The sequence below is a fragment of the Asparagus officinalis genome, chromosome 6, assembly GCF_001876935.1.
Source record: "Asparagus officinalis chromosome 6, Aspof.V1, whole genome shotgun sequence".
Classification (NCBI taxonomy): Eukaryota; Viridiplantae; Streptophyta; class Magnoliopsida; order Asparagales; family Asparagaceae; genus Asparagus; species Asparagus officinalis.
This window is the reverse complement of record NC_033799.1, coordinates 15,046,613-15,074,324: the sequence shown is the minus strand read 5'-3', so window position 1 is coordinate 15,074,324 and position 27,712 is coordinate 15,046,613. Positions and strand designations below refer to the sequence as shown.

Genomic DNA, 27,712 nt, shown 5'->3' with positions numbered 1-27,712 from the left:
TGATAACACCTCTTTTGCGATTTTCATAGTGTAAGCTCAAAGCTTATAATACAATTTAGATTATTTACGTGCAACGCGTATTTAAAAAAAGATTATTTATATGTATTCTCCCATAAATCCCTTATAAGATTGAGTCTCTGCATATGTATTCCTCTCACACCCATCTTATTCTTTAGATCCTAAAATGATAAAGAGATTAAAGTTACAACATAAAGATAATTTAGGTTGTGTAGTCAGATATAATTTTCAGTTTGATAGATTTCTATAAGATCATATTTATATATAATTATTAATTGAAGAAAAGCTCCCAAAAATACGGGTGCTCCCTTTAAAAAAGCTCCTAAAAGAAAAAATTTAGAGTGAAAAGTCTAAAAGGAAAAATTTCTCACAATATGACACAAGTGTGACACTAGTTATATCTAACACTAGCTCCGCCTTCGACATCCCCCTCCTAGCGGTTAAGGTGACGACTTTGGCCGCGGTAAGCTCCTATAGTGTGATAGGCGGTGTGTGTGCAAGGTCCTTGCGGTTAAGTTAACGACTTCGGGCATGACTAACTTTGATAGTGTGATGGGTGCCTGATTAGCTTTGATAGTGTGACGGGGATGGATGGTGTGCACAAGGCCCAAGAATAAATTCACCACCAATCTTGTGAGAATACCAATTGAATCTGTTTCTCTCGAGTCTAGTAATCCTAAGATTAGACTACCAACTAAACAGGCTCCAGAGTCCAATAATCCTAAAATTACCAATTGAATTAAAACAGGCGTCTGAAAAAGCGAGCGTACCCCCTAAACAGCTTACATTTAAACAGATTTTAAATGTTATTAAGACGCAGAGCTAGGGCTACATAAACATTTGATATTACATTTGGGCGGGGGCCGCGCGTGCGCGTACCCCCTCAGCAACAAATTATGACGTCCACTCTCCCACTTGGGGAGATGGTAGCCCAGCGCACCCACAGAGTGCAATCTGGGCCACTGGACTAGGCCTGGGCCTCCTTGATCACCCAAGGACCCCGTCCAGGTAAGTATGGTTCACTGTTGCACCCCCTCCCTGTTTTATCACTACCTCAACCTCTCGAACTTCGTCGCGCGGCCGATGTGGGACTAAAACTCCCTCCCCAGCATCACCTCATCATTTGTTGGATTTTAAACCATTTGAATGTTTGATTTGTCTTCTCCATGGATTCTCCATCCAAACTCGAACCCCTTAACGCTCAGAAAGACGCACCAACGGGAACCACCGAAACCCTAAATCTCACACCCAAACCCTCCTCATCAAAGAGAAAACCTCGACCATCAAAGAAAATCCCCACCAATGATTCTCCCCCCAATCAATCTGCAGCTCCTCGACGGAAACGGAAGGCCAGGATCTCCACCGCCGCCTCCGCCGCCGGTGCATCGCCGGGGAATCGGAGAAGAACTCGGAGGCGATTGGAGAAGGTGATCGTTGCTAAACAAGAGAATGAGAACGAGAATGAGTTGGTTGCCGTTGGTAATGATATCCTGAAGTGCAAACAACAACTGGGTTTGGTTGCTTCGAGTATGTGGTATTAAAAAAAAATCTTTTTTTTTTGCATAATTTTTGTTTTTGATATATTGGGCTAATGAATAATATGGGTTTTATGAGGCAGAAATTGAAGAGGATAATGCATGGGAGAAGATTATGGAGCTTTTGATGTGGAAGAATGTCGCGAAATCGACACTGTGGTTTGGTTCGGGGTCGATCTTTTTCTTGTCTTCTTGTTTCTCTAAGGATTCTAATTTCAGGTATTGTTGTATAAATTACAATTTTTTATATGTATTTTGACATAATCAATCTCAGTTTTGTATTGCTTTTGGGGAATTTGCAGCATAATATCCGCAGCATCTCATGTGGGTCTTCTGAGTTTGGGCGTTGCCTTTCTCAAAGATTCTCTGCTTCAATGGTGTTTGAGAATTTTCCTCTTTCAAGTTCTTCTCTAATATTTGTTCTGAGAACTGTCCAAATGATGTTAAAGTTTTGTGCAGGCAGCAGCAGAAGCCAAGAGTCGGAAAGTTGCAATTTTCAGAAGAGGACTTTCTTTGTGCTGCTCGAGTAATTTTGCCCACAACAAATGCTGTTTTGGCCAAGTGCCAGAGGATTTTCTCTGGCGAGCCTTCGATGACTCTTAAAGCATGTTTCTTTTTTTAGTTCCTTTTTCCTTGGGTGAAGTTTTGTTTATATGCTTTTCTTTAACTTGTAATTGCTTCTCTGATTTCAGGTGGCACCCATTTTTCTCTTCACTGCAAAGTATGGGCATCTTATAACCCCATGGAGACTTCTGGCAACTGGTGAGCCGTATAATCTCGTCAAAAGCTGTGTTAAAAGTACTATATATCTGTGCAGATAATTGAATGATGTAGGACTTGCAGCTTTTTTCTTGAGTTTTACTCTTCCGAAGCTCTATTCTTCCTATTCCGAGAAAATTGGCCAACCTGGTAAAGAGAATGTTTTTTACTTCAATTTATGCGGCAACAATTATTTATTCAGCGGTTCTCTTAATTAATGAAATTTTTGTTGATCTGTTACTTAATCAGTTGAAGAGGTGAAAAGCTATGTCAAGGGAGCATGGGAGTCTTGTCCTCGCAAGAAACTTGTGGCCACATGTACAGCCATGATATTATGGAATTTGTCGAGCTTTAAGATGCGTATCTTTGCAGGTACTTCTATCTGTGAAGCTTGTTCAGCGCAAAGATGCAATCGTGGAATTCATGCACCCTCATTTGTTCTTAATGTTTTTTGTCTGATTTGTCAATAGGCTAAATATATTATTGAACGCAATGCTATGACATGGAGTTTTAGTATAAAAGCAGGTTCCTTTTCATTATATGCAATAAGTTTTCTGCTTTTTTAAACTAATATATCTCGCAGGATGCACACATTTTAAATACCGAGTTATATTGTTATGTTCTGGTACACATTGATGTATAGGCATTTAGAAGTTTGCCGCCTGCCATATTATAAGCATGTGTTGGTTTAGTCTTCCAACTTCTGCAGTCTACAGATGAGTTCGTTTAACAATAAATTGTGCTTTAAAGTTTGATGCACATTTCTCTTTGAACCTATTCCCACACGACTGGTGATTGCTGTGAAGCACCAGCCCCATGAAAATTTTGAGAAAGTTTTGCAATTTCCGGTTAGCTTAAAGTCAACCCTCCAAATAGATGACAAGCTCCATGTCAAGGAGCCATAAATTCTAGGAGCTCAGTTGTTTGGTTGGAAACCTCATTGCAGATTACTCTGCTGCTACGGAGGCGTGAACCGTTTATTTTTGCTGTTTGGAAATATATCTAATATAAAATTTGTGCCAATTGTTTCTGTTTATTATTTGTGTTGCATTTTATGTATTTTTCTCCTATTTTTTCTAGTTTTATATGCATTTTAAGGAAATTTGTCAGCATATACAGTACTTCATACAGGAGCTAATATGCATATAGTTGAATAAATGTCTGAGCTGATAATTGTCTCACATCTTTGCAGGATTTATGTCTCTTGTGATGCTTCGACACAAAAACAACAGAGGAGGTGTGAGTAATGAAATTGAAAGAGAGAAGGAGAGCAGCAACAAGTTATGTTGATAGAACCATAGAGGATGAAATTACAAGTGGAGCTACTAAAAAACATTACCTGCATCAAATGGTACTTTCCCGATGGCAATTACTTCGGTTTACTGCTGTCTTAACATGCATGCTTCCCATAATATATTTGCATCATTTTAAAGTACATTAATGATGGACAAGAAGCCTTTTCAATTATGTTTGGTCTATAGCTCATTTCACATTTAATTTGCAATTGTAATGCTTGTTTATCTAATACTAGTATAGTGCACGTGCGTTGCACGTGGACATATTTTATGTTTTAACTTTTTATCTAATAAGTTTATAACATTGATTATAAGGTTTAATAAACCACAAAAGCTAAATATTACAAAAAAGGAAAAAAATTATATGTTTATTATGTAAGAAAATAATTAAAATTGATTATGTATGAAATGATTAAAATCTGGACATACTTGTTTTATGTTCGATGTTTTTTATGTAATAAGTTTAAAACATTGAGCGTAAGATTTAATAAAAAAAATAAAAAGATTAGATCATTCTATTTCTAATGAAGAAGAATGTAAGAATATGAAAATATAGAATTAAATCTAGAAAAAAGGCAATTATTAAATCATATAATCAATGCTATTTATAATGTTAATATCATAAATAGTACATATAAAATTAATTAAAATTAAATCCAACAACAATTTCTAAGTCATTAACCTATTGATTTCTCACACTTCCTCTTAATTACAATAGTATAGAGAGTAATAATTGTTTTATGCTCTAAGATCTATTTGAACATTTTCATGTTTTCTAACTCTTCATTTAGAAAAGTTTTGTTGTATGTTCCTTTAGTATTTTTGTATTTAAATCTCTTAATCTTCAATGTTAGTGGGTGCATTGCAATAATTAGTAAAGGGTTAGTGGAAAAGTATATTTTATCTCTTTGAGAGTTATTCTTTTTGTACAAAGTTATACTTAACTAAATATCTTTAAAATTGCATATAAACCAAACAAATAAAATGAAAATAGAGATAAATAACTTAATTTGGTTATTTTCATATATAAACCTTAAATCATGGGTATTTGTAAAAAAATACCCCAAAATCTTAGCATCAAAATTACCCCTGAAGTCATCAACTTTGTGAAAAATACCCCTAAAATCAACAAATCATCAACTTAGTGCTAAAAATTGATTATTTTGTTGATATTTTTATATTACAATTACAAATTAGCTTATCAAAGTTGATGATTAATTTTTTTGATGGTAAATTTTTTTTTCAAAATTGATGATTTGAAGAGTAGTTTTGCAAATACTAAGATTTGAGGGTATTTTTGCAAATACCCATGATATAAGGGGTATATATGCAAATAACCCTTTAATTTTATTTGTTCTACTTACAGCAATTAACTCATCATATCAAGATTGGAGGTTGAGATATAGTATGTGTGTTTTGACAAAGGCTAAAATTGTAGATGCAAGCATGACTTTCAAGGACTCATCCTTCACATTGTAAAGCAACATCAAGAAAAGAAATGTAGCTTCGGATGATTTACAACTGGCCCCAATAACATGTGATCAATTTGAAATAGATATCTAATTAACATGCTTCAATTATCCAACAAAAGGCAAATGTATACTCAATTTAAAGACCAATAAGAAACCATATACTTGGATCAAGTGAAATAAAGTTTAATAGCTCCAAAAATGGAATGTCACACTGAAGTAACTTCAAAACTGGTGGTGAGAGCTAGAAACTGGTTCATTCTCACGATATATATGCTTATCCAAATCATTAATACAACATAAAAGCTGATTTTTCCTTAGTATTCATCAAGATCTCTCACATTGTATATATCCAAAAGGGTAAATTATTATAAACCCTTAAGAACTTTCAACATTTTGTAATTAACCCCAATAACTTTCAAAATATATTGCACTAAATCCCCAATAATTTTTGAAATTGTAGAAAACATCAAATAAGCTTCCACAAATTTTCAGATAATCCCCACAAATTAAAACAAAAAAGTAATATAAAAAGGCATTTTGAAAGTCATTTGGGACTTAATGTAATTTACCCAAAATATATTGGGGTTTTTTTGCAAAAAGTATTGAGGTTTAGTGCGATTTTGAAAGTTACTGGGGGTTTACTGTGTGGTAAATGCCAAACATATCACGACAAATGTAAAAGAAATATGTATAAAGCAAATACAATCTAACAACATCATAGGATTTCGAATAATAAAAAATTAGAATGCAAATTAAACCCATCCATTAAAACTCAAAGATATCCCATGAGGTTTTCTGTTTCGAACCGTCTCCGGTATATTTATAATCCATAATATTCTTCTACTTGTGGATGCTAACCATGCCGGTATTAAGCTCAACCCCTTCAAGAACATTAACCAAACTCGCCCTAAGACTCTCAGTGGAGCTCGCCTATGAGATCGGACTTTGGTGAGCTCGATAACTTGCCGGACCTCCATGGATTGAGACCTTATTAACAAGTATTTCAATTTTTCATGAAGTAGCAAGAATATGGTTTAAATATTGCTTTGCTATTATTAAGGGGGAGCAGATCTGGGGTTGCAAACGTTTCAATATATCATGATGTTTCCATCCCCCATGAAATAAAGAAGAATATGGTTTAGCTTTACAATTTTATCATGTGTGTAGTTTTCAATTTGCGATAATTAAGATAGAAAATGATCTTAATTGAAAAGCGTTTCAATTGGGTAAGAGATAGAGGGGCGTTTTGCTATGAAAATAATAAAATTCAAATTAGAGTATGTACGTGAACAAACCATTTGATTGCCATTCCGAATTCAGTTGAGAAAACCTTTCATAACTCCCATATTATTCAAAGGTTGATTATTGCATTTATCAATGTGATTATGTGTGTTTATGAATTTATCATATCTACTCTAAAAAAGCATATTATGTTGTTTATTAATAAAAGTGTATAAATGTATATATTGTATTTATTATAGTATTTATCATGTCGAGTATGTATGTGTTATGTATGTATGTGCCCTATATCATATTTATAATGAGAGATATGTGTGTTAATGTATGTATGTATCATGTATGGATGTGTTTGGGACATTTTGGGAAGAAATATTTTAACATCCCAATCCACTTTTATAATAGTAATAATAGTGTATAAATGTATATATTGCATTTATTATGGTATTTATCATGTCGAGTATGTATGTGTTATGTATGTATGTGCCTTATATCATATTTATAATGAGAGATATGTGTGTTAATGTATGTATGTATCATGTATGGATGTGTTTGGGACATTTTGGGAAGAAATATTTTAACATCCCCATCCGCTTTTATAATAGTACTAGTATAGCGCACGTGCTTTGCACAAGAGCATACATATTTTGTTTTATATTCTTTAAATTCTTTTTGTTGGCTGCAAAATACTGAAATGGCTTGTATAGCAATATAAATTCTAAACAATTACAATTTTTTTAAATGAATAAATTGTACGATAAAATTGTGTATAAAGAATTGTACAATTAATTATTATAGTTTGGACAATTATTATAATTTGTTCATAATTTAATTATAATATATTAAATAATGTATTTTCTTTTAAATATAACAATATTATACATATCATAATTATAATACTATTAGTAACTATATTTAAGTTTCATAATTAGTTTATTACACTATTAGTAAATAATTTACTAAATTGTATAATTATTAAATTACAATGTGTTTCATAATTAGTTTATTACACTATTAGTAAATAATTTACTAAATTGTATAATTATTAAATTACAATGTAATTCATTAATTTAAAAAATACTATTAAAAAAATAATTTACTAAATTGTATAATTATTAAATTACAATGTAATTCATTAATTTAAAAAATACTATTAAAATTATTATACTATTAATACTATTATAATTACAATAAATACAAATTGCTTTTGATACTATTATCATACTTTTAAAAGGCTAATAAGATGAAAGGTAACATGTAGTCCTCCATAAGATGTGAAACCCAAAGGCATAAGGCATAAGTCTAATGAATTTTTATTAATTTTTAATTTTTTTAGAATTTTAAATATAATGTAAAGATAAATTAGGGATAAATTTCAAATATTCTATTAAATAACATAATTCAATAATAAAATAATAGTGTGACCAAAGGTTTTGAAAAGTGAGGAAATGCATAATTAATAAGAGGTTATATATAATTAGTGAATGATTAATTACAACTAATGATATATTTGAGAATTATCAAATTTAAAAGGGCAAAAATGGAAATCAAAAGTTTTGACAAGGCAATCCTCTTTTATATGAGGATAAATTAGGAAAACCTTTAGATGTGAAACCCAAAGGTATAAGGCATAAGCCTAATGAATTTTTATTAATTTTTAATTTTTCTAGAATTTTAAATATTATGTGAAGATAAATTAGGGATAAATTTCAAATGTTCTATTAAATAACATAATTCAATAATAAAATAATAGTGTGACCAAAGGTTTTGAAAAGTGAGGAAATGCATAATTAATAAGACGTTATATATAATTAGTGAATGATTAATTACAACTAATGATATATTTGAGAATTATCAAATTTAAAAGGGCAAAAATGGAAATCAAAAGTTTTGACAAGGCAAACCACTTTTATACGAGGTATAGATAGATGGTCAACTTTTAACCCTTATGTAATTACAATTTGGAAGGAATCTAAAATGGTATAATTTAAAACAACTAAATGGACTTTAGCATGTAAACTAAATGCATAACTATTTGGTGGTCTAATATCAAAATATGAAAGTTGTTCTTTTTTTTTTTGGATCCACAATTAGAAAAACTTAGTTTTAAGAAAAGAAATACACATATGTATTGAAAATTTTTAAAATGAGGATATTTAGCTACAAAATGAGAAACTTTATGTATTATCCTGTTAATAGTCTTTTCATTAATGTTTAAATTTTGCAAATATGATGTACAGTGATATATGAAAGTTTGATCATAGTACTCGTGGTGTTAGCTTTAGAGGCTAATGTTCATTACATTTCTGTAGTGTTTATATAATGCTATTGCTCCAATTCATCACAATCACAATTGCTTTAACAAGAGTAACTGTAGTGATGACAAATCTGAAGCTACTCCATCTATTTTAACAAAGGCCATAACCTAGCACTTACTGTAAGTCTATAATCCAACACCATGCCTCAATCCTCAGATAAAATCCAGCAACGTTAACCCCAACCAAATTGTGCTAACAGATGTTTGTCTCAACAGTTAGCGAACACTAACATATAGATACTAATTGAAATCGAATATAGTTTCCCCATTTGAATCGAATTCAAATTCTCCAAAAAAAACTAAGCAAATTCAAATTTGAACATCATTGTATTTGATTCGATTCAGTTTATCTCCATCCTTGGTCCTCACCATTTGGTGAGACTTAGTGGCAATTGGTGTCACCAATAGTTCCCAATGAGCTCTTATACACTGAACTCTAAATATGTTTACTGCTGGTAGAGAGAGATGGTGTTTGTCTGAACTTTGGTGATGTTTACGGATAGCTTTATTGTAGATGTACAGTTGTTCTATCCTTTGGAGTAAAATTCAAAAATCCACAAATATTTTTTAGTTGTCTGTAAGATAACGTTCTGATCTCAAACCAAATAGTTATCTGTGTCTGAAAGAGCCTTTCACTTTTCAGAGCAGACCAACTATGGGCTTTGGTTAAAATAGTTTAAATTTTGCATAGGTATCTATTTTGAAGAGTACACTTGAGGATGCAGTCTGGTATTTCAGGGAAGTTATGAGAAGTTCTCTGATGAAAGCTTAATAGTCATGTGCTTAGTTTTCTATTAGAGAAGATAGAGGCTTTTAATACTATCATAACAAAACATAAGTATGATATTACTACCAACTATTTACTCCAAAATTTTAATATTTTGCATTTGTGAGAGGAGTGATAAGCATTTTATAGAAATATTCATAAAGTTAAAGCATATGGAAATGGTTAATCTGAAATGATCATCTTGTGTACTTTGTGCTGAAATGATTAAGGTTTAATTAATGAGAACTAAATATACGAGACTACTGGTCCCGTGTATTTTAAAGCTAAATTTTTGCAAAGTCGACCTCTTTTTAAATAAGAGTTCAATTTGCTAATAATTTTACAAAACGGTCGATTTTGCTAATTATTTTTCAAAAAGTTTTTTTTTAATTCTTCTTCTGGTAACTGTAGTTCTGTTGCTATGAATATATACAACATTTATTTGATTACTTCATCATCACTAGCATTACGTGCAGGAAAAGATTAGAGGGCAAAAGGAGGGAACATGGAAGAAGAGTTGCTGCTGACACTTACGCCAACAGAGTTGCGTGGAACATGAGTTAATAGAGTTGTCCTGAATTTTGGGTGGTTTCTTGGCTTGCAACTAATTACTAGCTTATGCAAAACATTTATTTGCACAAAAGCTTGTACAAATTCTATTTTGATATTTCCTGGATGTTCTGTGTCACAAAGTTGTTACTTGATAATTAATATATAACAGTAAAAATCCTTGTCCAAAAAGCTTTCTATTTATTGATTTGAGCAGTGTGTAGTTAATTTTCAGCTGTCATCTCGATTTTGTTAACTACATTAGACACAATCCTGTAGCTCATACAATGATATTGTGGAGAAGAATTGGAAAAAGCAGATTTTTGGTCATAAGTCGACTCATGCACAGGCATAAGTCGACTTATGGTAAGTCGACTTATGTTGGTGCATGAGTCGACTTACGTTCTGCTCTGGATTGTTGGTTTTTTGCTCTGCCAAGTCGACTTATCAGGTCTGATAAGTCGACTTATGATCTCTTCTCCAGTTGCTGTTTTTCGCTCTGCCAAGTCGACTTATGCAGACTGATAAGTCGACTTATGACGGGTTTTTTGGAAAGTTCAGGTTCCTATTTGCAGTCTGTTTGGGTTTCTGTTTTGGTATAAATACCAATACGATTTGAGGGTTTTGTGAGGAGAGTTTTGGGGTTTTGGAGCACAGAAAAAGAGAGATCTTTCTGAGCTATTTGTTAGGGTTATTGGTTGAGAGATTGAGAGATTTGTTGGTGAGATTAGTTGGTTCGTTTGAGCGATTTGTAATCTCAATTTGTACTCTCCTTCTCTATTAGTGAAAAACCCACCCCCTTCTTGCCCCGTGGACGTAGGCAATTTGCCGAACCACGTAAAACCTTGGTGTTTGTGTTTTGTTTGGTCTTTCTCTCGGCGTTCGTTGGTTTGGTTTCTCAAAGCATCAGTCACAACAAGTGGTATCAGAGCACGGGCAACGCTTGGGCTATTTGGAGGAGTAGATCGCTTTGGAAGTTCATCTAGGGCTTCGTTTGGTGATAAAGGTGGGATCTTTTTTTGTAAAAATCTCGTCTTTTTCAGTTTGGATCTATTTCTCGTTTGTTTCCGCATTGGTTTGGTGGTGCCTTGAGGATTATGGCCGAGAAAGAAGGAGTTGTGGGCAGTACTTCCGGCGTGAAGACCGTCCAAAGCTTGAATATCCACTCAATGAAGATTGATGTGGAAAAGTTCAATGGCACAAACAATTTTGGACTTTGGCGATGCGAAGTCATGGATGCGCTCAACGCGCAAAATTTGGAAGATACGTTGGAGTTGGACGGGAAACCGGACAACATTGATGAGAAGGTTTGGAAAAAGATGAATCGAACGGCGTGTGGTGTGATTAGGTCTTGTCTCACTCAAGATCTAAAGTATGATGTGATCAATGAGACTTCTGCAAAGAAGATTTGGGAGATCCTTGAGAGCAAGTATTTGACCAAGAGTGTGGAGAATCGCTTGCATTTGAAGAGGAGGCTTTACCGCTTCCAGTTGAAGAAAGGAACCTCCATTGGTGATCACATGAACCACTACACGAAGCTTCTTGCGGATTTGGCGAATGTGGATGTTAAGATTGAAGATGAGGACAAGGCGTTGTTGCTATTGAGTTCCTTGCCTGACGAGGAATATGAGACCTTCGTTCTTACTCTTATTAATGGGAAGGCATCTCTTTCGTATAGTGAGGTCACCGCTGCACTTGTGAATTATCAGCTTCGAAAGAAGGATAAGGAGACTTCGTTTGAGCCGGTAGCGGGGGCGTTGGTCGCAAGAGCAAAGGGTCCAAACCGTAGTGGGAGGTCGCAGTCTAGAGGGGCACATCTTGGAGTTCGTAAGAATCAATGTGCCTTTTGCAAAGAAGATGGACATTGGAAAGCCGATTGCCCAAAGTTAGTTGATCGAGCCGGGAAGAATAAGGGAAAAGCTATTCAAGCTTCAGAGGCGAATGTTGTCAAGGCTAGTGGCAACGATTCAGATTCGGATTCTTCGGGCTACTCGTTATCTGCACTGCCGTCAGTTTGTGTTGCCTACTCTACAGAGTGGATATTGGATTCGGGTGCTACATACCACATTTGCCCTAGGAGGGATTGGTTCTCCAGCTTTCAGGAGTTGGAAAGAGGGGATTTCGTGCTCATGGGGAATGATCACAAATGCTCTATTGGTGGTATTGGTACTGTTCGGATCAGGATGAGTGACGGGGTGATTCGGGAGTTGGTTGGAGTGAGGTTCGTTCCTCAGTTGAAGAAGAACATCATTTCACTTGGAGCTTTGGAGGCAGCTGGCTATAGGGTGACCTTGGCGGATGCACGCTTGAAGGTTACATTTGGGTCCATGATTGTGATGAAGGGCGTCAGAAGAAGAAATTTGTATTATTTGCACGGAAGCACGGTGATTGATAGGGAAATGACGACTTCATCAGATTCGGCTAGACTGTGGCATTGTTTGGTGCTGGGGTATATGATTGGTAATACCGTGCATTGGTTGTTGAGGAGTGCTATGACCTGCAGATTGAAGTCCTGTGAGCACATTAGGATGAGCGAGACCGTGGTGGAGTTTGGCACTTCTATCCATCGAGCGAGGGGTCTTTTTGGAGGTGTTCAGTCAGGCATTTGGGGGCCTTCCAAGGAGGCATCATTGGGAGGTAATCGTATCTTGGTTTCCACAGTTGGTGATTGTTCTAGGCATTATTGGGTCGCGACCAGTTCCCGTTGGTGTAAAGTCCTAGAAGTCAACAACAATTGGAAGAAGTGTATTGGCAGAAAGGTAACTCATTGTTTCAGCTTTGGTAGGGGTCCTTTCTTGCGTTGGTGCCGAGCTCACGGCAATAGGAGACACTTCATTGGTGTGGAGACTTTGGGGCGACGAGATGAGATGACAGTTTCGATGGGTCGTTCCTTTCTGGAGGAGGATCGGCGTTTGATGTCGAGCATTGGCATTGGTGTGCGGGCTTCGACATATTTGGGTCATCTTATGCATAGGTCGCCGACTGCTGCTTTAGGAGTTATTAGATCTGGTGGAGCTGCTTCAGATTTTGGGTCGCGTCGGATATTTGGATACCCAGCATTTGGTCACATCGTGGATGTGAGATTGGATCCGATTGCGCGTTTGGGGTTCGGAGGCTCAGTTGATTATCGTTTGGGAGCTTCTGATTTTGTTCTGAGCAGGTATGTCACTTTTGACTCTCGGCAGGTGGAGAGTGTTGATCAGGTCATTTGGATATCGCAGCAGGTGGAGAGTGATGCTACTCCACGTTGGGTGGAGATTACTCCACATACTCCAGATCATACTGCGTCATTTGGGATTCCAGCTAAGGTGACACAGGTTGGAGATCATTTGGTTTTGGATGCAGATGATGGATTGGTTTTGGATTCAGTTGCAGCTGGTAGATATAGTTTGGATATGGCCATTGGTTTACCTCAGGTGGAGGTGTTTGATTTGTCTCAATTTGGGGTCATTGGGAATACTATCAGTTGCAGATCGTTTGGTGATATTGGAGAAGAGTTGCAGACTTTTCTATTTGATTGAGGGCCTTTGGAGGCCGTTTGGGTGAACTACGTGAAGGCTTGATTCCTTGGGCAAAGGATACGTAGGCAGTCATTTTGATGCAGCCGATTTGGTGAGCGACATCGACATTTGGGGTGAGTGTTCGCACTCTCATTTGGGTCTCAGCATGTGAGGCATTTGTTTGGTTGGTGTCGGCTCAGTTTTGGGAAAACTTCGCCGAGGTGGAGAATTGTGGAGAAGAATTGGAAAAAGCAGATTTTTGGTCATAAGTCGACTCATGCACAGGCATAAGTCGACTTATGGTAAGTCGACTTATGTTGGTGCATGAGTCGACTTACGTTCTGCTCTGGATTGTTGGTTTTTTGCTCTGCCAAGTCGACTTATCAGGTCTGATAAGTCGACTTATGATCTCTTCTCCAGTTGCTGTTTTTCGCTCTGCCAAGTCGACTTATGCAGACTGATAAGTCGACTTATGACGGGTTTTTTGGAAAGTTCAGGTTCCTATTTGCAGTCTGTTTGGGTTTCTGTTTTGGTATAAATACCAATACGATTTGAGGGTTTTGTGAGGAGAGTTTTGGGGTTTTGGAGCACAGAAAAAGAGAGATCTTTCTGAGCTATTTGTTAGGGTTATTGGTTGAGAGATTGAGAGATTTGTTGGTGAGATTAGTTGGTTCGTTTGAGCGATTTGTAATCTCAATTTGTACTCTCCTTCTCTATTAGTGAAAAACCCACCCCCTTCTTGCCCCGTGGACGTAGGCAATTTGCCGAACCACGTAAAACCTTGGTGTTTGTGTTTTGTTTGGTCTTTCTCTCGGCGTTCGTTGGTTTGGTTTCTCAAAGCATCAGTCACAACAGATATAACGAAAGGTATCTTTTATAGAGAACAAGTTATTATCTTCCCACATCCAGGTGATGCCTCCATTGATTTCATAGGGCAGTACTCAGCATAGCTCATACTATTCCTAAGCGTCTTTCGATCTTTCATCTTGACCTTGACATGGCTAAACTTTATCATTGGCGAACCTGCTCACGCTGTAATTACAAATATACTGGCCAAAAATGCATTTGGATTGAATTTCTCTCATTCTTTCAGGCTTTTTATGTTCGGCCAAGGCTTCACCTTTTATTTTCTTTGTTATTTTGGAGAGGGGGAAAAAAGGCATTTACATCCATGAGTAACATAAAGAGGGGGGAAATGAAGAAGAAGAGGAAGAGGAAGAGGAAAAGAAAGAAAGAAAATGACAGCCAAGCAAGTAAACATGACCTTTGATATAATCAACAAGCACTCAATAATTGAGAGAAACTTGTGATTAACATATGAATGATGAAGTTTGTATCACTGAATGAAAAGTACTAAGTACTATATCATTCAATTCAAGGCCTCCAACGAATGAACATGATCATTTAATATTGACAGATTTAACAGGAAAACTTTATATAAGCAAATGTTGTTAGGCCTGAGCACACCAAGATCTTCTCCTCTGTAAGCCCCGAAATTAAAGCCATTGGATTAAGCATGACAACGCAGCTCAATTTTGATTCTATGTAAGTTGGAAATAATTTCTAAATATGCTAGATAAGAAAATGTATCCATTATAATAGCCGTGAGATGCATAATAGAGCAATTGTTCCTTGAAAAGTGAGTATTTTGGTATTTCCCTTAGGCTTTGTTTATTTTTTAAATAGGGAGGTACTGTTTTAAAATAGTCCAGACTCACCAACTCTTTAGCCCTTGTTTGTTTTTAATTTGGCCCGGACTATTTTTAAGTGGGGACTACTTAATACCAAAGAAGGGAACTAAACTAAACCCGCCCCACTCCTCACCTTTATAGTCCAGGTATTAATCATTTGAGGGTTTGACAAAAAAGCACACTACCTCACTTTTTTCTTCCCGCAAATTTTCTTTTCCCACTACTGATTTTCTTTTCCCGTTGTTGTGTTTTCCACAAAATACTTTTCTATGCGATTATTTTTCTCAAGGCGTATCTAGTTATATAAAAAAAAATAGAAAATCAATGCTCTCGTCACATCCGATTTCACCTTTGTTGCTCTCATCTAGTGTAGATTCAGAATGTTTGCATCAATTTTGTAGCAAAGGATTTTCAGAGGTACTGATAGATTTGCTATAAAATCTACTCTTATAAAATTGATGTCACATGTGTCTTAAATTATACTTTGTTTAAGGGTTAATTTTAGAAAACTTCCCCTCAATTATAGGGGAAATGTTAAACACCCCCCTCTTCCCCCTGCAACTACTTAAAATGAGTAAATCTATATTCGTCAAATTTAGGGTGTTGTAGTTAATCTATCTCAACTGTAAAATTTTGATTTAACCTATGAACTTTTCTCAATTAACCCCTAAAAACTAATATCATTGAGTCGAATTCATTATGATAAGTACTTGACTTGGAAAGACCAAAATATCCCTCAAACGTAAATGAATTAGCTTGGTTTTTGCTAGATGAAAGAAAAAGTGAAGATTTAGAAGTAAAAGAACTGTAAATTGGTCGTAATCATTTTATTATCGGTTGAGAGTTTCTTTTTAACTAAAATGGATTTCTTCAATAGGGTAATTTTGACAAAATCACATATTAAAGTCTTTTACATTAAGTAGTTTGTTAAGGGGGGGTTAGTCACCTAGAACTTAAATTTAGAACTGGCATAATCTGTGGGATAAAATTTTAAGGTGTTAGTCACATAGAACTAAACCTAGAACAAAATTTTAAGGTGTTAGTCACATAGAACTAAAACTAGAATAAAATTTTACAGTGTTAGTCAAGCAGAACTTTAACAAAACTAGAATTGGGATAATGGTACAAAATTATCCCATTTTTTTTATTTTTCTATACAAAAATGAGAGTTCTAGCCTTTCAAATTATTCCAAGTTTTAGCTTGGAACTATGTGGTAAAAAACTAGAACTTGTATTTATTTTGTTATTTTTTATTTTTTTCTTTACTTATTTCCTATTACGGTTATCACCATCATTAGACCATCATCATAATAATAATTGTCAATATCTTATAGTCTAACCAAAAGTTATTTAATAGTAACGAACATTCTTGTAAGCAATTATCAATTAATAATAGTAAGTTTAAAATACATAAATAGTATTTATATCTTCAAAATGCATAAATATATACTTCATGATTATAAAAATTTATCCCACGTTATTTTATCAAAATATCCCGCTTCACAAAATTGTTCCTAGTTATCCCACTAAAATATCCCACTAGCGAAATATTATTCCACTTTAACAATTATCCCATTTTGCATGAAAATGTCCCAATTGACTAACACCATGTGTAAAAGACCAGGAGAGTTTTTATAAGACACGCTAAATTAAAGGGTATTTTCTAAAATCGCACCAAAATTAAGAAAGGTTCTCTACAACACCTCTATACTTAGGGGGCTCTGTCAAATTAAATTATTTGAGTGGTTTTTTGAGACATTCCTCATAGTTGAGAAAGTTTTTAAAAAATTAACTATTCTTTTATATTTAGCTTATTTATATATTTGTCCCTTAAATGTTTTATAATTTAATATTTATCCCTAAATTATAAGCAATTTCAAATTTTTAAGGGAATAATATAGAATTATTGGAGATTTAAAATCAAGGAAATGATATCTAAATTACCTTTAAATATTGTTCTTATGGGCAAGATATGAAATATCGGCCGATATATCGCTATATCGACTGACATAAAATGTTAAATACTTTATCTTGATAATATTTATGATTTTATATTGTTTTTTTTATTTGGGGATTTTTTTCTCATATATCGATCATTATCAAAAATATTGGTTGGTATAACAAAATCGAGACATTTTTAATTTGATTGTGGGCTTGGTATTGGGTCGTGTTTGGAAGCCAAAACTAAAACACAAGTCACAAAAGCCACAATTCATATTCCAAATGTCTACACTTTGAACTCTCTCAAATCTTAAGCATATATCTTGACGCAAATTCTTATGTTGTAAATTCATCAATATCTGAGATTATAGATTATAATGTTATATTATGTATGAGGATTATTTCATATGACACCCAGATATTTTTTACATAACCCTGATTATTGCAATCCAATATCATGGATTTTATTTGTCCAGCATGTATATGATGCATAACACTTTGTAGTAGTCCTTCTAAAGTCTCTTTTAAAGTTTTCTAAGTAAAGTATATAAATTCAGGAATAATTTAAAATCTTAAGATTATTCAAAATATGATGCTTTAATTTTTCCACGTCTCCTCTAGTATATTAATATAAGCTAACCCTCAAAGGGATCACATACTATTGCTTGTGGTTAAAAAAAAAGCTTTAATTTGTATTGGCTTAATTAAATTACTATTGCTTGTGGTTAAAAAAGGATTTAAATTTGTATTGGCTTAATTAAATTAAATACCTTATAGTTTATAAAAGTTTCAATTACATACCTCCACTAGTATCTTGCTGCACTTAAACATCCTAATATTTTTAAAAATTTCATGTATGTACCTTCTGTATGCAAGAATACTATTTGTAATTTTCCTATATGAATATAATGGTATAATTTTAGGATAATTCTATATTTTCTACTCTTTTATTAATAATTTATTAACATGCAATTGTATATTAATATATTATAAGACATTACTAATAATTAATATGAGAGTTTTACAATAACATTTGAAGTTTTAGGGACAAGTTAGACAAACTTTAAGTGGTATATAATATGATTAGTTAACAATAATAATTAATTATTTTAGTTAGGATTAAAATATAATATTTAAAAAATAGGGGTAGTATAGTCCATAGAAATTTTTTCTACAACTTCCTCTTTTAAAGGGAGTATGATTCTAAGAGAAGTATATAATTTTATTTATAATTCAAAATCTTGAGACTTATTTAAAATATGATGCTTAAAATTTTCCACATTTTCTATACTATATAAATATAAGCTAAGCCTCTAGCCTCATATTATATGATTAATATTATTTATCAAAGGGATCACATGATATTGCTTGTGGTTTACAAAGGCTTCAAAATTTTATAAGCTTAATTAAGCTTAAATACCTTACAGCTTACAAAAGTTACACTCATATACCTCTACTAATATCTAATTGCACTTGAGTATCCTAATATTTTCTAAAATTACATGTTTGTACTTATGTACGCAAGATTACTCTTTATAATTTTCCTATATGAGTGTCATGATATAATTTTAGGATAATTCTATATTTTCTACTCCTTCCAAAATAATTTATTAACTTGCAATTATCTATTAATATAGTATCATGTATTATTAATAATTAATATGAGAGTTTCATAATAACATCGGAAGCTTTAGGGCCAAGTTAGACAAAATTGAAGTGGCATGTTGTTGATGTTAAGTTATCACACAGTTAGTAGATATCCGTGTTTGGATGAGATTGTTGAGGATTGATGATGAGACCGCTTTATTCTCTGACTTTATGTCTGGTTCTTTGAACAAGGTAGACGAATCTGCACAAGCAGAAGTTTGTAAGAGGATGGAGTTTGGTTCCCCTGTTGTACCTCAGACAATCAAGTTAGCTGATGAACTTGAGTGGGGTAAATAAGAACTGTGGTAATTCTTGTGTGCAGCTTGATTATTTTTGGATCAGATTTGTAAATTGAGATCTCCTTTAGAATCCAAAATTCCATCCCTAGATCCCCAGATCTCCCCTAAGTTGAAATAGTACATGTATTTATACCTAGGGTATAAGGGTAGATTGGTTATTTCAACTGAGTACTTAGAGGCGATGGCAAAATGTGGGCTGGCAGCTGTGTCAGCACCTGCTTTATAGGTGTCGGCTGGCGAGTGGAGGAAAGATCACTTCAGCATTAAACCGGAAGTGATGGGCAGCATGACAGTGTCCATATGGTCCGATGAGTCATGATGACTATTGGGACTAGGGGCATAATGCGTCTGACATGCATTAAATGTGATGTTAACACGTTGCCAGTGAGGATAGGCTCGAGGAGAGAATAGTCCTCTAGCTTCGCCGATAAGTAACGCCTTTCGAGTCGTCTTGGTGAGGCGTCAAGTAGTTGGTTAACTGGGCTCGTTGCGAGTCTGTCTTCAACAAAGGGGGTGAAGAGTACCGTCTTTTGAGTCGACATGGAGGGATGTCAACTCGACAGGTTGGCTGAGTTGTCGTCCCTATTGGTCTTCGACCGCCAAGTCAATTGGGGCATAGCATGCAAGAGTACACTTATCTATTGCTTGGCACTGAGTTGCAATTTGATGAAATGAGATCACCATAACACATGTAATATGATTAATTAATAATTATAATTAATTTATGATTAGAATATAATATAAAAAAAAGAATAGGAAACTTGAGATTATTCAAAATATGATGCTTAAATTTTTCCACATCTTCTATACTATATAAATATAAGCTAGGTCTCTGGCCTAATATTATACGATGAATAATATTTATCAAAGGGATCACTTACTATTGCTTGTGGTTAACAAAGGCTTCAAATCTTTATAGGCTTAATTAAACTTAAATACCTTACAACTTACGATAGTTACACTCATATACATCCACTTATATCTTAATGCACTTAAATATCCTAATGTTTTCCAAAATTGCATGTTTGTGCTTATATACACAAGAATATTCTTCATAATTTTCCTATGTGAGTACAATGGTATAATTTTAGGACAATTCTATATTTTTTTACTCCTTCCAAAATAATTTATTAACTTGCAATTGTCTATTAATATAGTATTATGCATTATTAATAATTAATATGAGAGTTTTACAATAATATTAGAAGTGTTAGGGCCAAGTTGACAAAATTGAAGTGGCATGTAATATGATTAATTAATAATGATAATTAAATTTAGTTAATTTATGATTAGAATATAATATCAAAAAAGAATATGAACAATATAGTCCATGAAAAGTTTTTTCACAACTCCCTCTTTTAAAGAGAGTATGATATATGTCCTCCCCCTCCTGCTAGAAATTATTTTTAAATAATATATGATATGGTCAACAATGCTACTAACAATAATCTAATGGACAATATCTTTTTTATTGTTTCACGCTAAATAATAATAAGGAAATATATATTGTAACATTTTTTAAATTATTCAAGTATATTTTGACTTTCTAGATAAGATTAAGCCTAAAATTTAATTCTTTTCCCAAACAGATGTATTAATACGGTATTCTTTGATTTGAGGGTAAAAATATCATTTTAGTTATTATATAATCCGAACGGTCATAATCCTCTTAAAAACAAACACCAATTTAGACTATTTTAAGTTAGTTTGAATGTTAATCCGTGCTAAAATAAATATTAGATTGGACTAAAATAGTCTCAGGATAATGTCATCCCAATATTATAATCTGAGGAATATAATACCCTGCAGTCCGGGGACGAAAAACAAACGTTATTGTTTTATCACATAATAGGTTGAGATTTGGTTCACAGATGTTTGTCCACAACTTTTGGCTTTTTATTTCCACGTTGAATGATCAATGATGTCATTATGGGCTAAAAAGGATCCAGGTGTTTAATTATTATGCTCCCATAAGAGGACCCATAATAAATAGAAAGAAAGACACAAAATAATAACAAAATGGGATGTCTGCCCTGTAGACAAAGTATCGTCTAGTTTATGGGACCAAGGTTGAAAAATCACTATTCTAAGGGTCAGTTTGGCGATTTGTAAATTAAACTATTAATAATAGTCTTGTTATACCTCGTCTCGATAAGTATAAGCTTCTTTTTATAGAATTAATTTTGAGTTAAACTTGTTTTTAAACTGGTTAAGAGCAAACATTGGCTATTTTTCATTTGATTCGAGTTTTAGTTTGTCCCAATTTTGTGGCCCTTCATTCTCCTTCTACTAAAACTTTTTCGAATCGGACATAATCTGATTTTTTTTTAGACTAACACCTCCATTAGATCATTTGTGGTCTGACTCTTAGTCAAAATTAGATCAGGCTAAAATTTGATTGCTTCAACTTCAAGTAGGGAAGTTGCTAAACAGTGAGTGTGTTTGGAAAAATGTTAAAAAGTGGGACAAGCTTAGTCTTGGTCCAGTTTCAGTCTAAACCGCTTTTAGTTTGGACTAGTGAAGGGTTGGTCCAAAGTAAAATCAATTTAGGAGGCTTTTTTGGCTTATTAAAATTGGGCCAACATTGACCTAGTTTTTTGCCAAACAGAAAAACACTCAAAATTGGATCAGGTTCAGGACTTCGAACTTTGATCAAAATTGATCTCACACTTTGTGTGTGTGTGTGTGTGAAATGAAGTTACAGGCGGCGGTGGCACATAAACAATTGCTGTGTGCGCATACGGCTTTTGGCTTGAGTCTTTATTAAATTGGAAACAAACTAATCCAATGGAATGCATCAGACACTTGAACTCTAGATTCAATAAAGATCGACAAAAGCCTCTTTAGCAAACTATATACATTCTATTTTCATTAATGGAATCTAAATTTTACGGCCTCAAGAAAGAAAGACTATGTACCCTCCTTGGTTTCACTTACGAGCTCTGATGCTTCATATTTACGTCAGTTTTAGTAAACTATATACAAAAGTTAAGGGAGGTTTTCTAATATTTAGCCGGACAAATTTTCAAAGCCAACCTATTTGGAAATTTAATCCCAGAAAATAACCCCTTTCAAACTTAATTGTAAAAACCGACCTGGTTTCAGCCTTGGCGCTGGTTTGAAACCAGTTCGGTTTTTAGGAAAAAAAACTTCGGAAACTTCACGGGAGTTGAACTCCCGTGAAGTTTAGTAAAACTACTAAACTTCACGGGAGTTTTCACGGGGGTTCAAAACTTCACGGGAGTCTTCACGGGAGTTGAACTCCCGTGAAGTTTAGCAGTTCAAAAAAAAAAATTGAACTACGAAACTTCACGGGAGTTCAACTCCCGTGAAGTTTCGGATAAAATTTTTTAAAAACCGATCTGGTTTTAGCTCCAGGACTAAAACCAAGTCGACTTTTGAAAATTTTTGCAAAAACAATCGTTTTTTAAAAATAAATAGTGAAAAGGGTTGGTTTTGAAAATTTATCCATATATAGCCTTTTTTTTAAAATACGCAGCAACGTTCAGCTATGTTTTCTTTTTTTTTAGGTTCCATGAATTGGGGTGGGGGGCAGTAACGAGTAAAAGACCGAGCCATGACTGTAAAAAATTTACCACCGATAATTGAACATTTTTATACTATCACTTTCACAGGGAAAGTAAGAGATCAGAAATAAAATATCAAAATTCTAATACCAAGAAAATAATATCAAAATTGCCCCCGACACCCAATTTACAAGTAATAAATACATAAAATCTATTTTTTTCCCCTCTGGTTGATTTTCAGTTTGCAACAAACAAGATCTATTAAGCTCATCAAGCCATATAATCACTTCATAAAAATAAAGTTTTGGAATGTAAAAACTGTTATCGCATAGACAAGAGTTGAATTCAGTTGAAAGAGACGTCATCCATCACTGCCTCAATACATAAGAACAGAGGCACCCTCAGGATTGTCCCATAAACATGCAGCATTAAGGCTCCTGGACTGTATACTGCAACTTTTAGATTCAGCGGAAAATCATTTATCAAGAATTTGATGCACTGTCGACGCAACTCGAAGCAATAAATAATGCCTTCATGTGCCAATAGAGCCTATTTGTTCACTGCTTCAGTTAATCCCCAAACAAAGTGGAGAGAAGCAGGTCTTGAGTGAACATAACCTGCTTCTGCTTTCGCTCCCTCTCCTCGCGACTCAGAGAAAGATTGAGACTGCCAAAAGATGTATATTCAGGATATGATTAAAGCCATGTATAATCTTAATGTAGTAGGAATTGCACATAGAAACATGTAAATGACAAAACACTTCCGGCAGTTTCTAAACACGAAAGATAGTGACATAAAACTAGATAGTATCAAACTTCAATCAGATGCTAATAACAATCATTTTTCAGAGCGAACACTTTATTATCACGTCAGTTATGTCCAGTACACAAGAACAGACATCCTGATCAGCTACACATTTTATTGATTGAAATTAGTTTTCTTCTCAAAGTCAGACAACAAACCTGCAGTAACAAAAAGTATCCTCTAGTAATCAGTTTTTACACAGGACAAGCAACCTGTAGACCCAACAGATGTAACAAAATTTATAAAGCATAAAACAGGATATATAATCCACTATGAAAATACCAATAGAGGAAACACAGAGGTTATGCTCCAGTACACTTCCACCACAAGCAGAAAAAAAGCTCAAAAAATGGATAAGAAATAATGCATGTCTGTTTAATCACAAGGTGTAGGACTGGGAAAGCAAGTATCTATATACTCTGTTAAGCCTCCAAGAACAGATGATATATGCTTTGGTGGAAATAAATTATTTCATTATTTCATACAAAATTTTGACTGCCTCTTGGTATAAATGCATTCTTTAAAGATAAGTAGCAACGTAGTATACATCTTTTAAGAATAGATATTTGCATACATGCGAGCTATCTACATTCAGAAACAACCACCTTTGGATGTTTATAGAAACAACTGGTAGTAGATTAGGAAATTAGTTTTGCAACATGGATTCAACTAGACCTCACATCTCCAATTGATTTCTTTTTTCTTAAAAGGGAGGGGGGGACTTCTACTCACCATCCATCTCTTATGCCAGCATAGTAGCTGACCTATATAGGCTAGCAAAGAATCAAGTATGTTTTTAGACCCTCCTAAATCTAAGTGTTGACAGAAAATCATTATTACCAAGATGACGGTAATAGAAGAAGCAGACAACCAGCAAAATTTTACAAAACTTATATACCTGGATAACTGACTGCATGCAGAAGGACATGTTCACACATAAGGACTGAACAATATCCATCTGCATGACCTTCGCAAATCATGCAATGAACCAGTTCATCAATTTGCAGTTTCTTCTTTTTGTTGCTCCATTTTGCTGAGACATATGATACAGTGCATTCTCTAAACTTCTCTGTTCACCACAAACACCTTATTCTTCTTCAAGAAAATTTCAAAATAGACCCAAACTCAAATTTATTCCAAAAATCGACCTTATCCAATTTTATTTACAGAATTCGACCCAGTTTCCACCACGTCAGCATCGTGGCCAGAAACTGGGTCGTTTAAAAAAAAGTGATCTCCTAATTAGTTTTCTAATTCTCGGCAGGATTAGCAACCCGACTTGGGGTTAAAGGGCCAAACTATTCGGGGTTGTGAACCCCGACCAAAATGGGCGGGGTTGCGAACCCCGACCAAAATGGTCTTAATACAGTTCCTAATGAAAAGGATGCACATACGGATGAGAATATGTGCTCCAAGTGCCACAAGGATCTTATATTGAAGCAAGAACAGGCTAAGCTGGCGGCATCATCCATCGACAGCATTGTGAATGGAAGTGGGAGTACCAGTGGAAAAGACCCACTTGTGTCGACCAGTGTTGATGTCACTGTTGCTTCAGTGTAGCCCAAGATCATTTCATGCAGATTAACAAATTAGAAAAATATTAAAAGTGGGTAAGCTTATAATAACAGCAGCTCAGCATCTACTAGATCTCCACATAAAATCCTCTCAATTATCAATACAATATACAACACCCTTTGATTACCGATTAATTGGTCGGGGATCGCAACCCCGACCATTTTGGTCGGGTTCACAACCCCGAATACTTTGGCCCCTTAACCCCCTAAGTCGGATTGCTAATCCCGCAGACAATTAGAAGTGCTCCTAGTTAGTCAGGGTTGGAAACCCTGACAAATTAGGAGATTGTTTTTTTAATGACTCAGTTTCTGGCCACGATGCTGACGTGGTCGAAACTGGGTCGAATTCTGTAAATAAAACTAGATAGAGTTGATTTTGGGGAATAAATTTGGGATTGGGTCTATTTTGAAAATTTCTCCTATTCTTCTCTAGCGGTTTCATGATTATGCTTTAGGACTGGGTTTTACATGTTTCACAAAAGTCGAGTTTTAAGCAATCAATTAACATAGCAACAGTAAGAGGATCATTAGAAAAGAGACAAATACTCTTTTTACAATTTCATCTCCGTGGTCCACAGACATGTGAATGTAGCCATTGATAAATGCCTTATGATGCTTTAAATTTAGAAAAGTAATATAAAAAAAGGAGACTTCAAGCTTTCATTAAATATCTTTATGAATCCCAATGTTAAGTCCTATTACCTAGCACCGTAGAGCTCTATTTGGAAGATGCCACCTTCAGTGGCTTATAAAATACTTATCTCACAAGCATAAGATGAAAAGGAAAATTCAGTAAAGGAAAACGGATCATGTACATGGTGAAGGATGCAGGAACAGAAATATAGGCTCTAAAAGTCCACTAGATGCAAACAAACAACAACGGAGATGATAATACAATTTCCTAAGCTAACTAGACAAACTCCTAAAATCCCTAAACTATATGAATGTAAATAAGATTTCTAAACAGATGATTTACAAATTGTCTAAATGTCATGATTAATAAACTCACTATCTAAGTAGTCATATTATATTTTGTTATTTGTTTTGAGATTAATGTGACATTACATAAGGCGCTCAGTTTGCTATTAGAAAGATGACCAAGATGACACGCGTAACAATCTCAAGGCCTATAAACCAGCCTCAGGTGGTAAAAGGTCAGGAGTAAGTTACAGGAAGCCGCATATACTTCCAGCTATGGCCTTTGTTCCAGAAAAAAGTTCAAAAATGTTAAAAGTGACTACCTAATGAGGAGAACCTATGTCAAAATTAAAATTCTAGATACTGCTGTCTACATTTTATGTTGTCAAGTAGCAGATTTTTCGTATAGATCAAATGACTGAAAGTGAGGATTATAGTGATAAAACAACAAAGTATTAATCTCTGACACATTACAAGAACTGTGGATGTTGAGTATCTAAAAGTTATAGGGTCAGCTAGCAGATTTTCATATTGCAAGCATACGACTTCCATACAAAACAGGAGGTACTAACAGAGCTCTATTGGCTTTCAAGACCTTTTTGAGGATAGTAGACTGCAAGTTTTCTTATTAAAGATTCATTAAACACCAAAGTAAGGACTAATAACATCTAGCACTAAATAACATTAAAGTTCATCAGTGAAGAAGTAAAAGCATCATTATTCGGCAAACTAACATCAAGAAAAGGGAAATGAGCAAAGATGAGAAAAGAAGTCGAATCTTTACTTTGATTTCCAAGTTGGTAAAGGAGTTGTCCTGCTACTGATAAATTGTTCTGCAGAGAATATGGTAGATTTTGATGGGTCTTCAACTTCTGATGTTGGGAAATTTAAGACAAATGATGAAAGTAATGAATCAGTAACTGCAGTTGATCCAGCAGTGTTGTTTGATTGGTAACCACCGATTCCTGAAAGAAGCTGCATGTGAGCTTCACGAAGGTCTCTTCCAAGTAGAGAAAGTGCCTGGCTGTTGGGAATAGCAACTCTGCGTAATTTTCTACGTCTCTGCAAGTGATTCTCAGTTAATGGAAAATGAACTTCTAAACATGTACCCAAAAGAGAAGCTCGTGTCTAAAGAAAAATTTTTATTTTTATTTTTAAGGCCTTATGGTCCAACTCCTAAATGGATATGTGATGGTTTGACCCATTTCACTGACACCACTCAAATTTAACCAACCTTAAACTAGTAGCAGTAGTGAGTGCATATATTAACTATTATTTTGTTATCTAACTTTCTTTATGTTCTCTTATTTATCAGTTTATGTATAGAAGTGAAACAACATATCCCTTGCCCTTGATAGGAAAAAAATATAAAACAAAGTCCAGGTATTAACTGTTGTTTTTTCCCATAACTAGTATAGAGCAGGCGCGTTGCACGTGAACATAAACTAATTAATTTGTCGAGCATGGAGGGGTCTTCCGCCCTCAACCTATCACCAAACTGAGAATTCGACAATTGGTGGTAGTTTCGCCTGACCAAGCTTTGCAAATTGCGTCCATGGAGCCCATCTTGAATTGTTGGAGAGAAGGATGACATCGATGCTCAATTGTCTTCCTTTTATTTGATTACCTTGCATTATGGTTAGGTCTTACTCTAGAATTCATTGATTATATATTTTAGTAGTATCAAATTTATTGAAACATTTTATCGAATTATTTAACTTGTTGGAGATAAAAGATCATATAATGAAATCGTTAAGCTTTATATTTCCAGGTGTAGGAAACATCCTTGTCCTCTCTTACAGTCTTACTTTATGTTGAATCATTCATTTAATAAAGTATGAAATTGTAGAAAATAATTTTTTCT

General features: G+C 34.4%; 2 protein-coding genes across 6 annotated transcripts in view; one reads left to right on the top strand and one right to left on the bottom strand.

Annotated features, from left to right (window-relative positions):
* On the top strand, positions 1,044-10,132 carry LOC109845317 (reticulon-like protein B18). Of its 5 annotated transcripts, none has more exons than XR_002248299.1 (9): positions 1,045-1,545; positions 1,637-1,772; positions 1,856-1,930; positions 2,013-2,157; positions 2,246-2,315; positions 2,397-2,462; positions 2,562-2,684; positions 3,505-3,663; positions 9,863-10,132. XR_002248299.1 is itself a non-coding variant. In XM_020414554.1 (8 exons), exons 1-8 carry the CDS (start codon positions 1,185-1,187, stop codon positions 3,600-3,602), a joined length of 1,074 nt encoding a protein of 357 aa, XP_020270143.1. In that variant the 5' UTR covers positions 1,044-1,184; the 3' UTR covers positions 3,603-3,664. The 5 variants fall into 5 exon arrangements, 1 of the variants encoding a protein (XP_020270143.1); XR_002248297.1 differs by having other exon boundaries at positions 1,046-1,545; positions 9,875-10,132; XR_002248301.1 differs by having other exon boundaries at positions 1,451-1,552; positions 9,875-10,132.
* The window catches only part of LOC109844295 (protein DEHYDRATION-INDUCED 19-like), a 20,139-nt gene continuing 15,142 nt past the window's right edge, over positions 22,716-27,712 (bottom strand). The window contains exons 4-5 of the mRNA XM_020413280.1: positions 26,633-26,910; positions 22,716-23,218 (exon numbers count right to left, since the gene is read on the bottom strand). Of these exons, the coding sequence (XP_020268869.1) occupies positions 23,122-23,218; positions 26,633-26,910 (375 nt within the window). The 3' untranslated portion in view covers positions 22,716-23,121. The remainder of the gene's footprint in view (positions 23,219-26,632; positions 26,911-27,712) is intronic.